This window comes from Mustela nivalis (assembly GCF_964662115.1).
Source record: "Mustela nivalis genome assembly, chromosome: 14".
NCBI classification, from domain to species: Eukaryota; Metazoa; Chordata; class Mammalia; order Carnivora; family Mustelidae; genus Mustela; species Mustela nivalis.
This window is the reverse complement of record NC_139033.1, coordinates 920747-938113: the sequence shown is the minus strand read 5'-3', so window position 1 is coordinate 938113 and position 17367 is coordinate 920747. Positions and strand designations below refer to the sequence as shown.

Genomic DNA, 17367 nt, shown 5'->3' with positions numbered 1-17367 from the left:
TTGTGATCTCTGTCTGTCAAATAAATGGGTAAAATCTTAAAAAAAACACACACACACACAAAACTTGAATCTAAACATTTTTTTAAAAAAAACGGTCTTCTTGATAAAATGAGATGTGTGTGCATGTGCATGCAGGGGAAGTAAGATTGAATGTCCACAAACTGTTAACAGAGTCATCTTTGAGGCTGGCACTCACTTTCCCACTGGGTAACTTTCTCTCATGTTGCAATGCTTTCCAAAGGAACATTTGTTATTTGTGTGTTCAGAAAAAGTAGGATATAATTAATGCACGAAGTGTTTTGGGAAAATATGGAAAGACCGAACACAATCTAGTAGGCGGGATGGTGTCCGGCAACAGCGCTGCTGGAAAAAACTGGTGAAGTCTGAATGAATTCTGGGGTTTAGTCAACAGCATGGTACCAGTGTTCTTTCCCCCATTTCGACAAACGCGTGGTGGCCGGGTGAGGGGTACCAGCAGGGAAAGCTGCATGGAGGGTGTGCGGGAGCTATGTCTACAACCTTTCTGAAATCTATAAGGGTTTCCAAAAAAACTTAATTACAAAATAAAAATACTAAAAGGGCACACTGTATGGCCCTTCTGTGAGCTGCTTCTGAGGCTCTCATCAGCCCCTGCTGGGAGCTGTCATCTTTGCAGAATTTCAATCATGGGCCTCTCACATCAATCATCATTTTCTCCCGAAGTGTGAGCTGGTGTTTATCATATCAGCAGGGGCTGGTTTCCTCCAGCAAAAAAATACTGAGGAGAAAGCAGAGTGAGTCCTGGAGAATCATCAGTAATAAGAAGGGGAATACGTAAACTAATGGTGTGTGTCTGATTGCTCACTGTGGGCCAGGCACTGCACAAAGACGTTGATGTACCCTATCTGATTTAGTCCCTGTCTCAGCTGTTACTTCAGGACCAGTCCCAGCTCTGGGTTGCAGAGGAGGACATGGACTTGCCCAGCATCACCCAGAGGCCACACTGTGGCTCTAGGACCTAAGTCCAGATAAACCTGAGAGTAAAGCTGCTGCACCCACCCACTGTCTGCCCTCTCCCTGGCCACTGCCTCATTAGAACTCCCTCCCACCCCAACCAGGCTTTGGTTTGAAGACATTAATTCTTTCTCATGGTGGGAATCTGGAACCTTTTGGAATTGCATGGAAAGTTTCCATCAACCAGCAGCATGTGTGAGGGCAGACCAGGTTCGACGGCCCCACCTCCGGTCTCTTGTTTGACTAGTTCTACTTGGAGTAACCCAAGGTCATGGGTTAGCATACGCACTCGGAGGTTGGATGGCCTGGATAGAGACTCAGCTTCACTCATTTTTATCTATATATCCCTGGACAAGATGCTGAGTCTTTCTGTGCTTTAGTTTGCTCTTCTGCAAAATGGGGAAGATGAGTGTACTAATTCCAACTGGAACTGGTGTGAAGATTAAATGGGTCCTATGTGTAAAGTACTTCACACAGTGCCTGGCCCAGAGTAAATCCTCAGCCAATGTCAGCTGTTCCTGTCACCATGGTCATCATCACCATTATCATTACACTATCATCACCACCACCGGAGTCGTCATCAGCCTTGCCATCATCAGCATCATCACCACTACCATCATCATCCTCACTATCATCCTCCTCCTCATCATCACCACCACCACCACCACCATTAGTGGCATCAACATTATCATCGTCATCACCATCATCACCACCACCACCACCACCACCACCATCATCACCATCACCACCATCCTCATCATCATCACTGTCATCACCACCACCACTACCACCAGCACCACCATCAGCACCATCACCACCAACATTATCATCATCACTGTCATCACACCACCACTACCACCATCATCACCATCAGCACCACTATCACCATCACCACCATCCTCATCATCATCACCATCATCACCACCACCACTACCACCACCATCAGCACCATCACCATCAACATTAACATCATCATCACTGTCATCACCACCACCACTACTACCAGCACCACCATCAGCACCATCACCACCAACATTATCATCACTGTCATCACACCACCACTACCACCATCATCACCATCAGCACCACCATCACCATCACCATCACCACCACCATCATCACCATCACCACCATCCTCATCAACATTATCTTCATCATCACTGTCATCGCACCACCACTACCACCATCATTACCATCATCATCACCACCATCACCATTACCACCATCATCACCATCACCAACATTATCAACATTATCACCATCATCACCATCACCACCATCACCATCATTTTTGCTGTGGTCCTCAGCTGTGTGTTATGCAAGGAAGCTGACTGGTGGGGATTGTGATGTAACCTTATCTGCTGGAGGAAGCCATGTAGGGTCAGCCCATACTTCCAGCATCACCTCTGAGCCCTCTGGCCCCTCCTACCTGTCCCTTCCCTAGATGCTTCTGGGAGCACGATCTGGGGTGGTAACCCTGGCACCTCAGAGCCCCTGACAGTGGTCCAGGCTGATGTCCCAATTGCAGAGCGCTCTCACCGTCAGTGGGATTGGCAAACTCCTTGGGCACAGCTGCCCCATCGTCCAGCTCGACAGCCTCTAGGCCCACGCGGACCCCTTCAATCTGGACCTCGTGCTCTCCTGAAGCCGCGTCATCCTCTGACCTTGCACTCTCGCCTGTGCGACGGAATTTCACCACCCTAGAGGACAGAGAAAATCTGGTCATGATAACTAGAACTTCCCTTCGATGGCCCTGCTGCACAGCTCTTGAGCCCAAGACAGGTGAAAGGTTTTTCTCATGGTCCAGAGAATAGAGTGGACATGGGGCAAGAGGTGTTGGCATTTCTATTGAGTTGGACTGGTGGGGGGTGTGACAGCTTCAAGAGTTACATATCAGGGCTGCCACATACGTTTGCATAGGTTGGGCACTGCACCATTCCAGGGGGACCCTACTTACATTTTAGGCAATATGAAAGAGGACATAATTGTTCTAGATGTAAATACTGTTAGGAATCACATTTTCAGAATTTAGATTTATCTCTCTGTATGGAACAAAGGTAAAAATTTGGTCACCTAGGGGTTACAGTATGCCCACAAAAAATGGCCCACACAGTTGTTTTTTTTTTTTTTAACTTAAAGTGGATACCCATATTTTTAAATTGAGAAAACTAATGTAAAAAGCCAGATTTCTCATGTCTCTTTAAAAAGTAGAGTATCTGGAACACCAGGCTGGCTCAGTTGGTAGAGCATGTGACTCTTGATCTCAAGGTTGTGAGTTCAAGCCCCACATTGTGTGAAGAGATTACTTAAAAAAAAAAAAAAAAAAAAGAGTAGAGTATCTTGTCATCAGGGGCCCACATTCCTATAAGGGAGCCATGTAGCTAGATCTGTCCTCCCTATAGACAGGATGTACCGTGGTTGATCAGTCTCTTCCTATCCAAATTATCTCTAGCCCTGAGGGTCTCTTGCCACTTAGCCTGATGTGTGCTCCTTTTTCCTCTTACTTGGCACTTAGCCATTTGTCTGACCTTGTAGGCTTTTGAGTTTGAGACCCATAGACTCCACTTTGCAATACATTACTTCAAATTATGCTGTTACTCTGGACAAACCTTGGTTTCTCTGAGCAGCAACCTCTTCATCTAGCCTCAACAGTGAAAGTACCTGTGTTCCTAACAACTCCCTCACTCCCAAACACAGAATCCCTGCTGCCTGCCATCCCCGTGCTGGGTTTTGGGGCTAAAACAGAGACAAGATAGACCTGTTCCTCCCATCACAGGAGAGAGTGATATTTTTTAAAAATACATTTTATTTATTTACTTGAGAGAGAGTAAGTGCTAGAGAGAGAGCAAGAGAGCACACACACAGAAGGAGAGGGAGAAGCAGGCTCCCCACTGAGCCAGGAGCCCCATGCAGGGCTAGATCCCAGGACCCTGAGATCATGACCTGAGCCAAAGGCAGACACTTAACTGACTGAGCCACTAAGCACCTCCAGAGAGTGATATCAAATGAGTAATGCCCATTCCTATCAAGGCTTTGACGAAAGAAATCTGGGAGGTCACAGGCATGAATGGCTAGGAGGCAAATTTGGGCAATGTTTTAACAAGGTGAGAGGATGGGAGGGGCAAGATGGCTGAGGAGTAGGTGACCTGGGTATTGTTGGGTCCCAGGAATTCAGCTAGACAGTTATGGAACCATTCTGAGCACCTATAAACTCAACAGGAGCTGGAAGAGAAGAAGAGCAGCAATTCTAGGAGCAGAAAAGCAACTGCTTTCTGGAAGATAGGACATATGAAGAAGTGAGGCGATACACGGGAAAATAGAGAGCGGGGGGAGGGGCCAGCTCCCGGCAAGCAGCGGAACAGCTGACCACAAAACTGGAACTTCTAGAAGTCTTCTCCCCTGAGGAACGTCACTCCAGAGGCTAAGCGCGCGCGGCGGGGGGAGGGGGAGGTTGGGGGTGGGAGGGGGGAGGGTGGTTAGGGGGCTGGAGCCCTTGCAGGGACAATGTGGTATCAGGATTTGTGGGGTCACAGAAAGACTAGGGTTGCTTGAGTGTGGCAGAGCCCCCAGGTATTGGAGCCGGGTAGCTGGCTGTAGAGACGGAGCTGAGGAGGAGCTCTCAGATCGGGGTTAACTTAAACCATGACCCAAGGCACAGTCGGGCAGCTGCTCTTTGAGCAGTGACCCCGCAAAAGGCAGATCTGAGGAGACTCACCTTCCTTCTCTGGGAGGAGTGGTGTGGGAGCGCATGGCAGTTATCTGCTGGGTTTGGAGACTCTAAACGGGACCGTGGGCAATAGAAAAGCTCAGTCACAGGCCAGGTGAGCTCGGAGTGTGGCCAGAAACCAGGGAGATGGGAAGGATTGATGGCTTTTCTCTGAGAGTGCACTGAGAAGTGGCGCCCTGAGCTCTCCGCTACTCCAGGCCTGATATTGGGAGGCCGCCATCTTCATTCCCGTCCTCCAAAGCCGAATGAAAAACGTTCAGGGAACAAAACCTCCCGAGAGAGTGAACTCGAGTGAACTCGAGCGCATTGCTTAGCCTGGCCCCTAGCAAGGGTGGTACAATTCCGCCAGCGGACAAAGACATTTGAGAATTCCTGCAACAGACCCTTACCCCAGAAGATCAGCAAGAACATCCAGCCAAGACCAAGTTCACGGATCAAGGAGAACTGCGGAACTCCAGAGTTAGGGGAAAGCAACATACAGAATCCATAGCTTTTCCTCCCATGATCATTTAGTCTTTCAAAGTTAAGTTTTTTAATTTTTTTTTTTTTCTTGGGGCACCTGGGTGGGCTCAGAGGGTTAAAACCTCTGCCTTCAGCTCAGGTCATGATCCCAGGGTTTTAAGATCGAGCCCCTCATCGTGCTCTCTGCTCGGCAAGGAGCTTGCATTCCGCCCCCCCCCCTCTGCCTGCCTCTGTGCCTACTTGTGATTTCTGTCTGTCAAATAAACAAAAAAATCTTTAAAAAATAAAATTTTTTTTCTTATTCTATTTTAAAATTTTTTCCTCTTTCCTATTTTAACCTTTTTAAAGTATTTTATCTTATTGATACCTTTAAAAAATCTTTTAAAAATTTCATTGTTATAGTTATATTCTATCTCTTCATTATACTTAACCTTGTTTTTTGTATACATGTAGGTTTTTCTTTCTTTAAAATTTTGGGATACAGTTTCTTCTAACATTTCAAAATATACCCTAACTCTAGTGCATGGCTGTGTTCTAGTCTCCAGCCTGATCACATTCTTTCTTCTTCTTTGTTTCTTTTTTCAACCAACTACTTATCTAATCAATTTGTTTATAATCTTTTTAAATCTTCATCTTTACAGTCATATTCCATCCCTTCATCATGTTTACCCTTATTTTATATATATATATATATATATATATATATATATATATATATATAATTTTTTCTTTCTTTAAAATTTTGGGAGGCAGTTTCTTCTAACAGACCAGAATACACCCAGAATCAAGTGTGTAGCTATGTTCTATTCACCAGTCTAATATATATACATATGTATATATGTGTATATTTCTTTCTTTCTTTCCTTCCTTCCTTCCTTCCTTCCTTCCTTCCTTCTTTCTCTTTTCTTTTCTCCCTGGTTTCAGAGCTCTTCCAATTTGGTTAGTGTATATTTTTCTGGGGTCGTTGCTACCTTTTTAGTATTTTGTTCTCTCATTCATCTATTCTTAGCTGGATAAAACGACACAGTGGAAAAACTCACCTCAAAAAAAAAAGAAAGAAAAAAGAACAAGAGGCAGTACCAATGGCTAGGGACCTAATCAATACGGACTTTGGTAATATGTCAGAACCATATTTCAGAATGACGATTATCAAGGTGCTAGCTGGGCTCAAAAAAAGCATGGAAGATACTAGAGAATCCTTTTCTGGAGAAATAAAATCCCTTCCTGGAGAAATAAAAGAACTAAAATCTAACCAAGTTGAAATTTAAAAACCTATTAATAAGGTGCAATATAAAATGGAGGCTCCTACTGCTAGGATAAATGAGGCAGAAGAAAGAATAGTGATATAGAAGGCCAAATTATGGAAAATAAAAAGCTGAGAATAAGACAGACAAACAACTACTGGACCATGAGGGGAGAATTTGAAAGATAAGTGATACCATAAGATGAAACAATATTAGAATAATTGGGATCTCAGAAGAAGAAAGAGAGAGAGGAGCAGAAGACAGCAAAAAAAGGCCAAAATGAACTATTGGGACTTAATCAAGATCAAAAACTTTTGCACAGCAAAGCAAACAAAACCAAAGACAACCAACAGAATGGGAGAAGATATTCAGAAATGACATAGTATCCAAAATCTGTAAAGAACTTATCAAACTCGGGACGCCTGGGTGGCTCAGTTGGTTAAGCAGCTGCCTTCAGCTCAGGTCATGATCCCAGCATCCTGGGATCAAGTTCCACATCGGGCTCCTTGCTCGGCAGGGAGCCTGCTTCTCCCTCTGTCTCTGCCTGCCACTCTGTCTGCCTGTGCTCGCTCTCGCTCCCTCTCTCTCTGACAAATAAATAAAATCTTTAAAAAAAAAAAAAAAGAACTTATCAAACTCAACACCCAAAGAACAAATAATCCAATCAAGAAATGGGCAGAAGACATGAACACACATTTTTGCAAAGAAGACATCCAAATGGCCAATAGACACGTGAAAAAGTGCTCTACATCACTCAGCATCAGGGATATACAGACCAAAACCACAGTGAGATACCACCTCACACCAGTCAGAATGGCCAAAATTAACAAGTCAGGAAATGACAGATGTTGGCGAGGATGCAGAAAAAGGGGAACCCTCCTGCACTGTTGGTGGGAATGCAAGCTGATGCAGTCATTCTCAAAAACAGTATGGAGGGTCCTCAAAAAGTTGAAAATAGAGCTACCCTATGACCCAGCAATCACATTACTGGATATTTACCCTAAAGATACAAATGTACTGATCCGAAGGGACACATGGACCCAAATGTTTATAGTAGCAATGTCCACAATAGCCAAACTATAAAAAGAACCTAGATGTCCATCAACAGATGAACGGGTAAAGAAGATGTGGTGTATATCTACAATGGAATACTATGCAGCCATCAAAAAACTGAAATCTTGCCATTTGCAATGATGTGGGTGGCACTAAAGGGTATTATACTAAACGAAAAAAGTTGGTCAGAGAAAGCCAACTATCATATGATATCTCCAATAATGAGGGATTTGAGAGGCAGGGTGGGCAATAGTTGGGGGAAGGGAGGGAAAAAAATGAAACAAGATGGGACTGGAAAGGGAGACAAACCATAAGAGACTTTTAATCTGAGGAAACAAACTGAGGGTTTCTGGGAAGAGGGGGTGAGGGTAGAGTGGTTGGATGACGGACATTGGGGAGGGTATGTGCTATGGCGAGTGCTATGAATTGTGTAAGACTGATGATTCACAGACCTGTATCCCTGAAGCAAATAATGCATTATATGTTAATAAAAAAAAAAAAACAAAGTAAAAGAGGAGAAATGTCTAAGTAAACCATAGTGCTATTATTTTTTTATTTTTAAAATTAATTTATTTTTTTAATTGTGTTATGTTAGTCACCATACAATACGTCATTAGTTTTTGATGTAGTGTTCCAAGATTCATTGTTTACGTATAACACCCAGTGCTCCATGCAATTCATGTCCTTAATACTCATCACCAGGATCACCCATCCCCCCACCCCCATCCCCTCTAAAATCCTCAGTTTGTTTCTCGGAGTCTGAGAAACAAGCCTCCCATGGTTTGTCTCCCCGTCCGACGTCCGCCCACTTCACTTTTCCTTTCCTTCTCTTAATGTCCTTCATGTTATTCCTTAATTCCACAAGTAAGTGAAACCATATGGTAATTGACTTTCTCTGCTTAACTTAATTCACTCAGCATAATCTCCTTCAGTCCCACCCATGTTGATGCAAAAGTTGGGTATTCATCCTTTCTGATGGCTGAGTAATATTCCATTATATATATGGACCACATCTTCTTTATCCATTTATCTGTTGAAGTATTATTATTATTACTATTATTATTATTAATTAACTTGCATTCTTCCATGTATTTCACCAAAGAATAACTGGGGTTCTGACATAGAAAGAGTAAACCAAATCACAGAAGCATGGGAAACATAGCTTGCTGGTGCACTTAGAGAGGAGATAAACAGAAGAAATCACAGCAATTTTGTAAATACCTGTACCCCCACTCACTAACAAGCCTGTGTCTGGAAAACTAGAGCCATCAAGCTCACCTTGGGCTAGAACCATAGCACAGAGCACAGAGCCCGGAGTTTGTAGGTGGTGGGGTCCCACTGAAGCCTAGAGCTAACACTCCATCCCCTCGAGCATCAGCAACACGGTCCAGCAGCATCGAGCTCATGTTCCAGCTCTGTGCTAGCTGCTGTTTTCCATGCACTTGATCTGCTGAGGTTGGGATTATGACCACCCCTTTCCAGACAAGAAAACTGAGGCCCTAGACGTCTCATGACTCACCCCCAGTCACGCAGCTCAAGGGACATGGATCCAGGGTTTCACCTGATGCCTGTCAGATCAAACCCTTATATTCCCAGCCAAAGTCAGGATACTCCTCCTCCAAAACCTTCTGTCACTCCCTACATACTCTAATTTTTATTCCATAAAAATATCTTATTTTGTCAATCAGAGAAATACAATTATCATATGATCTCACCAATTTGAGGAATTTGAGAAACAAGACAGAGGATCATCGGGGAAGGGAGGGAAAAATGAAACAAGATGAAAACAGAGGGAGACAAACCATAAGAGACTCTTTTTTAAAAAAAAAATATTTATTTTCAGCATAACAGTATTCATTGTTTTTTGCACCACAACCATAAGAGACTCTTAACCTCAGGAAGCAAACTGAGGGTTTCTGGAGGAGAGAGAAGGAGGTGGGAAGGATGGGGTGGCTGGGTTATGGACATTGGGGAGGGTATGTGCTATGGTGAGTGTTGTGTATTGTGTAAGACAGATGATTCACAAACTGGTACCCCTGAAACAAATACTACATTATATGTTAATTTTTGAAAAATGGAAAAAATGGGGGGAAAAAAGAAAGAAATATTTTATTTTGAGATATTTAAGGCATTGTCCCTAGCTGAAACCCTACACACCCAGCACTAACTCCCCATTCCCCCCTCCCTCCAGGCCCTGCTAATCACCATTCGACCTTCTGTTTATGAATTTACCTATTCTAGGTTCCTCAGTGTAAGTGGAATCATACAGTACTGGTGCTTTTGTGACTGGTTTCTTTCACTTAGAATAATATCCTCAAGGCTAATTCATGTTGTAGCAAGCGTCAGAATGCCCTTCCCTTTTTAAGATTAAATAATATTCCATTGTATGGATATGCCATAATTTTTAAACCATTTATGCACCGGTGGACATCTGGGATGCTTCTGCATTTTGGCTGCTGTGAATAATGTTATGAGTGTGGGTGTGCGAGTATCTATTGAGTCCCTGCTTCCACTTCTTCTGGTTCTATACCCAGAGTTGGAATTGCTGGATTATATGATAATTCTGTGTTTAATTTTTTGAGGAGCCTGCATATTCTTTTCCTAGGCAGCTGCACCAGTTTACATTTCCATCACCAGTGAAGGAAGGTCCCAATGCTTCTACATCCTTGCCGATATTACTATGTTTCATTTTTTGGATAAAATCCACTCTAATGAGGGGGGTGGGGTTATGGACATTGGGGAGGGTATGTGCTATGGTGAGTGCTGTGAAGTGTGTAAACCTGGTGATTCACAGACCTGTACCCCTGGGGATAAAAAATATATGTTTATTTTTAAAAATCCACTCTAATGGGTATGGAAAAGGATCTCATTGTGGTATTGATTTGAATTTCCCTAAAACTGAGCATCTTTTCATGTGTTTACTGGCCATTTGTATATCTTCTTTGAACTAAATGTCTGTTCAAGTCTTATATCCATTTTTAAATCAGGATGTTTGGGGATTTCTGTTGTTGTTTTATTCTGGATATCAATCCCTTATCTGAGAATTGACTTACAAATATTTTCTCCCATTCTGCCGGTGACCTTTCAACCCTGTTGACTGTGTCCTTTGATGCACACAAGTTTTTTATTGTGATGTAGTCCAGACAACTCCAATACCATGAGTCTTTTTCCTTGTATTTTCTTCTAAGAGCTTTTCATAGGGTTAGGTCTTTCTATTTTGAGTTGACTTTTGTATATGGTATAAGGTGAGGGTCCAACTTCATTATTTTGCAGGTGGATATTCCAGATTTCCCAGCACCAGTTGTTGAAAAGACTGTCCTTCACCCCCATCGAATGGTCTTGGCATGCTTGTCAAAAATCACTTGGCAGCATATGTGAGCATTTATTTCTGAGCTCTCCATTCTCTCCATTGGTCTCTGTCTTTCTTGTGGCCACTGTAGTCAGTTCTAATCACAGATTTGAAGTCACAAAGTGTGAGGCCTCTAGTTTTGTTCTTCTTTCTCAAGACTGCTTTGGCTATTCTGGGTCCCTTGAGATTCCAAATGAATTTTAGGATAAAGTCTTCCCTTTTGGCAAAAATGGGTTGGGGATTCTTGTGCAATGATTCGTTAAGGATGTACTTCCCTTGGGAAGTGAGGCTGGCTGGGCCAGGCGGGGACAAGGTCGGGGGCAAGCTAAATAGGGAGATGGTTTCTGGGGGAATCTGATCTGATGTGGAGCTCTGGAATGTGAGTTATGCCACTGAGAAGGTCCTACCCAGAGGTCTGGGGTCTGGGCTCCCAGACCCCACAGTCTGGGTCAGGCCTTGGTATGTCTGCCCCGGGGGTGGAGGGCATAACCTCCCAGGTTGTCCCCAGGTAAGGCAGCTCCTCTGGGCTAAGGACAATTTTCTAAAGCCAATGGCAGCTGTGAGCTATTAGCAGCCAACCCTGGAGGCCCCTGGGAGATGCACCAGCCCAGTAAAGGGGATCTGGGACAGACATCAATGGCATCTGCTACAAACCAGCCCCTCCAGAGTGATTAGGCAGACAAATCTTGAATACAAACATTGAATTCCCCTTCCTCAAAGTCCCAAGTTAATAGCTCTCAAACCATACATCAATTTTAATTGAGCACTTGTTATATGCACAGAGCTATGCTATAAGCCTTTCATGTTCTCTCCTGTTACCCAGACAAGTCACCTATGAACTAGATATTGTTATTTGTCCTCATTTTATAGATGAGGAAACAAGTGCTTAGAGAGGTTAATGCACTCATCCAAGGTCACACAGCTTGAAGGGACTGAGGACCAACCTGGTTGGCTTTCCTATTAGAGCCCTGGTCCTAATCACTGGGCATCACTTTCTCTACCCAGAATTCACCTGTGTCTGGGGAATGAATGTGAGGCCTGAACTGAGCTGGCCGAGGTAGGAGACTTTGCCAGACAGTGGGAAACGGTGTGTTCTCGAGCAGGAATCAAAAGGCACAGCTTCATCCCAGCCTGGCTGACAGCTCTGCAGGTCATCACATTGGTGCGGGGGTTTTGATCTGGTTGCAGCCTTAGAACCCCCACAAGGCTGGTCACAGCACCAGTGTCTGGGCCCCACTCCCAGAAGGTCTGATTCAGAAGGTCCTAGCCAGGAACTGAGATTTTGCATTTCTGACACATTCCCAGGTGGTGCCACTCTTGCTCATCTGGGGACTGATTTAGGGCATCAGATGGACCATTCTGCTGTCGTCCTGCCCCATGTTGATCATGAAGCTGTCGTGCTGCGCAACGGAGCCCCCACTCTGTTGGCAGAGGTGGGTGCCAGCAGCTCATCTACCTCATTTGACAGGCCCAGAACCCCTATGATAGAGACCCAGACAAATGTCCCGGCCCTTTGGAGCTGGGTCTCCCTGAGACCCTGGTGGCGGGTATCACCTGGGAGCAAAGGCCAGGAGACAGATGAAATCTGCTTAGAAGCTGGGGTCTCAGGCTTCGCTTAAGCAGCTCTTGCCAACAAGAACACGGTTTTATTCTGAGTATGTATTTATCCGAGGCAGCTTTAGGGGGCCTGCTGATGGAGATCATGGGCGTGTTCCCAAGCCAGTGGTATGCCTATAAATGGAATCTCAGTGAAAACCCCCCAAACCATGAAGGTGTATAACATAGGACAATATCCAGAGTGTATATGTGACCAATTTCAACCTGCCAATGGTTAAATAATGGGCTCCAAAAATTCCAAACATTTAACAATCAATCAATCTGCTCTTAGAGCTGGTATGAATGGTCTGGAGCACACCACTGCATGGGAGTCCTCTAGCCGCTGACACCTGCTACAACACAGAAGGGCCTTGATATTGAGTGAAAGAAGCCAGACACAAAAGGTTGCATGTTGTAGGATTCCATTTAGGTGAAGTTTCCAGAACAAGCAAATGCACAGAGACAAGACAGAAAGCAGAGTTGTGGTTGCCAGGGCCTGGGGCGGGGGGGTGGGGGTGGGGGTGGAAAGTGTCTTCCTAATGGTGCAGGGTTTCCTTTAGGAGTGATGAAAATTCTCTGGAACCAGGGAGAGAGGTGATGGTCACACACCCTTGTGAATGTACACCCCTGTTCACTGCAGTGTTACTCATGATAGCCCCAAAGATGGGAGCAATCCAAGGGGTTATCAGTAGCTGAATGGAAAGATAATAAAAATGTGGTCCATCCACACGAGGGGACACTCTGTAGTCTTAGACAAGAAGGAAGTACCAATGTGAGCTACAACAGGGACGAACCTTGAAAACGTCATGCTAAGTGAAATACGCCAGAATGACAAATACTGTATGATTCCACGTTTGAGATGCTTGGAGTTGTCAATTTCATAGGCACAAAATAGAACAGCGGTGGCCAGGGGCTGGGGAAGGAGGAACAGGGGATTAGGGTTTAATGGGGCCAGGGCTTCAGTGTGAGAAGATGAAATGGTCCTGGAGAAGGATGGTGGTGCTGGTTCACAACTGTGAACGTATTTCATGCAACAGAATTGCACGCTTGCAAATGATTAGGATGATAAATTTATGTTAGGTGTATTTCACCATCCAAAAAAAAAAAAAAAACAACTCCACCTTTAATACTGCCACCGATGTTACTAGAACCCTCTGTTTCATTTATTCAACAAATACATATTGAGTTCCTGCCTCACATAGCAAGTCCAAGGTACTGCTGGGATTTCTAAGGTGAGCCAAGCAGACTAAGGCTCCTTCCCGTGGTGCTCATAGTCTGCTGGAAAGTGGGGGGGTGTGGTGTGTGTGTCAGACATTTATTTATTTATTTATTTATTTATTTGACAGAGAGAGAGAGAGAGAGATCACAAGTAGGCAGAGAGGCAGGCGGGGGTGGGGGGAAGCAGGCTCCCTGCTGAGTAGAGAGCCCGATGCAGGGCTCAATCCCAGGACCCTGAGATCATGACCTGAGCCGAAGGCAGAGGCTTAACCCACTGAGATACCCAGGTGCCCCAGAGGGGCCGACATTTAAAAAGGCGTGCACACACACACACACGTGTGTGTGTGTGTAACATAGCTATCTTGCACATAATGAGAAATGCTACAAATAACAAATGTCATGAAAGGCTAGCTGGTGGTGGGAGGGTGACATGTCCACTCCGCTCTCCACTGAATAAAGGGTGGTATTCAATTAGAAGGAATTGCAAATAAGTGGGACTCTCTAACCTCAAGAACCAACCCCCCAATCAGAAACATGAACAGCCCCCAAAGTATTCATGGGAGATGGGAATACAGAGGAGTATCAGAGGATGGAGGGAAAGGGGCATTTATGGGCATTATCCTCTCACTTTCAGGGATGAAGGGAAGGTCGATGGATCACCCTTGACTCTGAGGGGAACCTCACGGAAGGAAATGACTCTGCAGCCTGATAATCTTCCCTGAATTCTGTTTGCATCACATCCTCTCCTCAAGGACTGTCTGGAGCTCCACACCTCTTCCCCGTGACGGAACAGTGACCACTGCGACTCTGGAGAAGGTACTCTGTGATAGCTTTCAAAATGTTAAGTCCTCTGTGCTCTCACTCAGAATTGTGCAGCTGGCAGTTCATTGCAGGGACAGACATGAGTAGGCAATGACTTACCATTTGAACAATGGCTGATAGGCATTGTTAGCTGGCCGTGTGCCAAGTGCCATGTTTGTGCTCTGCATTGATTACCTTATATCACCTTTGCTGTTGCTAACCCCATTTTACAGATGAGGACAGTCATGCCCAGAGTGACGCAAGGTCACACAGGACGTGTCTAACCTAGACGCTGGCAAAGCCACCTGCCTGCTGAGTCCCCATGCCCAGCCATTTTGCTATAGTCCCTTCTGGTGCTGTTTGCAGCCAAACCAGAAACAATCATCAGAAGAGGAATGAGTATATAGATTATGACACATCCACATAGGAAAATGTGGGGAAAAATATTTTGTCTCTTGATCCATGTCACAGTATCACAACAGCCCAAGTGTCCATCGATAGATGAATGGGTAAAGTGCGGTGTATACATACAATGGAATATTAAGCAGCCTTGAAAAAAGAGGAGAATTTCACACATGCCACAACGTGATGAATTTTGAAGATATTCTGCTTAATGAAATAATCAGAATGAAAGCAGGTCTTTTCTGACCTGAAAAGACAAATACTGTGGGAGTCCACCTATGTGAGGGGGAATAAAATAGTCAAATTCACAGGGATAGAAAGAAGAAGGGCAAGTTGTCAGGGGCTCGGGAAAGGGAGAGTTGGTGTTTAATGGGGACAGAGATTCAGTTGGGGAAGACGAAAAGTTTTGGGGATGGATTGTGGTGCTGGTTGCACAAGAACGTGGACAGTGTGAATGTACTTATAGAAAATTTATCATTTTGACAATTATGCTTAGAATTGTCGAAATGGCAAATTTTTTCTTATGTATATTTTACCACAATAAACACAGACACAGGCACACGCATGCACACACACAGACACACAGGATCTGATCTGTAAGAGCCAACAAGAAAAGATTGTTGGGCTTATTATTTTATTTTTGAGAGAGAGAGAGAGTGCAAGCAGGGACGTGAAGAGGGGCCGAGGGAGAAGAAGAGAATTTTAAGCAGGTTTCACACTCAGTACAGAGCCTGATGTGGGGATTGATCTCATGACCCTGAGATCTTGACCTGAGCTGAAATCAAGAGTCGACACTTAACCGACTGAGCCACCCAGGTGTCCTGGGGCTTATTATTAAATATGCTAGAATATGGTCCCATGATCTAAGTCCTTTGTTACTAAGATTTAAGTGTGGTCTTGAATCGGGGCCCCAGCATCCCCCAGAGGCCTGTTAGAAATTCAGAGTCCCGGGCCTTGACCCAGACCTTCGGAGACAGCATCTGCATTTTAACGCAGTCCCTAGACAATCTGTGTGCATGTTCAAGTCTGAGAAGCGCAGACTTATGTTTCCACAATCTTGGGTGATCTGGAAGGATTCCTAAGAAACCAAAGACTAGTTGCTTCTGGGGAGGAGAAGGACTGCATTGGGAATGGGAACTTTTTGCATGGGAAGGAAATTTTTTTTTTTGCTTTCTGCCATGTTTGGGATTTTTAACCTGCGCATCTATACCTTTAGTAACCCGTATAAATAATGATAACAACTATTTACAGAGCTCTTGTTGATCATGTGGCATCTGCTAAGCATGTGGGGATGCTTTCATCCGTGGAATGAGAATGACAGTGGGATTGCAAGACTGCTATGAAGGTTAAAGGGAAGACGGTGGGCGTTGAGCTTCCCTTGACCTGGCCCAACTCAAGTCACCTTCTTGCCTGAGCTGGGAGTATACAGACCTTTGTGCTCTGTGACTCTGAGAAGGCAGCTTACCTCCCTGCAGTTGTAAACCAGGATCTGTTCATATTCCTACTCTGGTATATCACTAGAAGCCAGGGCACCTGTATTTAGGAAAACTTGTTTTGAGACAGAGGTGCAGGGGTGCCTGGGTGGCTCAGTGGGTTAAAGCCTCTGCCTTTGGCTCAGGTCATGACTCCAGGGATCTGGGATCGGGCCCCGCATTGGGTTCTCTGCTCGCTGGGGGGCCTGCTTCCTTCTCTCTCTCTCTCTGCTTGCCTCTCTGCCTACTTGTGATCTCTCTCTGTAAAAAAAAAAAAAAAAAAAAGAAGAAGAAGAAGAAGAAGACAGAGGTACAAAGAGGCCTTTGACACTAACTTATACTCGGAAATTGGCCAGACTACATTTTGATTTGGTCGGGTTCCTGAAAGTATCTATCAACCACCAGAGCCAAGGTTTCCCAAGACGGGGGATGGGGAATGTGATACAAAAGATAAAAATCGAAGGGCCATCCGTTAAGTGTATGAGGGCTCTGAAACAAGTTGGCTCACAATTTCTTGGCATTTGTTGTGTATATACAGCATGTAATTTACCAAAATAGCAGAGAACATTTATTTCACATAATTTTGCTATTTAAAGAAGGGAAGAGCTCGAGGAGATGGCTGTCAACTTAAAGGTCTTATTTGTACCATCATGTAATTCTCTCCGGTACCTTAAATTAGGGTCTGAGGCTTGGCTAGGGTATTTTAGATAAGGAAGCTTCTTCTCTTTTCATCTGAGCTTCTGGACTTTGATCCTCTGAGTTGATGAATCTACCAGACAGAAAAGGAAGCTTATTCCTAACTGATTTTCACAGGGTGGTGTTCAGTGTCCTATCATGAAGGGAGGTAGTCTGCCCCAGAGGAGAAGATCAGGGACTGATCGGGGTTTGGATCCCTTCTCATGCCCCTCCATTGCTGTGTGACCCTGGGTGGGTTACTTTACTTCTCTGAGTCTTCATTTCATCCCTGATTGGATGGAGATGATAATGCCCACCTCACAGGTTTGCCATGGAGACAAAAGGAGTTGATATTGACAGATTGTGTCCAGAGCA

At 44.6% G+C, this 17367-nt stretch overlaps 1 protein-coding gene across 2 annotated transcripts in view; it reads right to left on the bottom strand.

Moving 5' to 3' along the window:
* Window positions 1-17367, bottom strand: part of SVOP (SV2 related protein) — a 74956-nt gene that overhangs the window by 49219 nt on the left and 8370 nt on the right. For both annotated transcript variants that reach the window (XM_082700115.1, XM_082700114.1), the window contains exon 2: window positions 2533-2693. In XM_082700115.1, the coding sequence (XP_082556241.1) occupies window positions 2533-2693 (161 nt within the window). The remainder of the gene's footprint in view (window positions 1-2532; window positions 2694-17367) is intronic.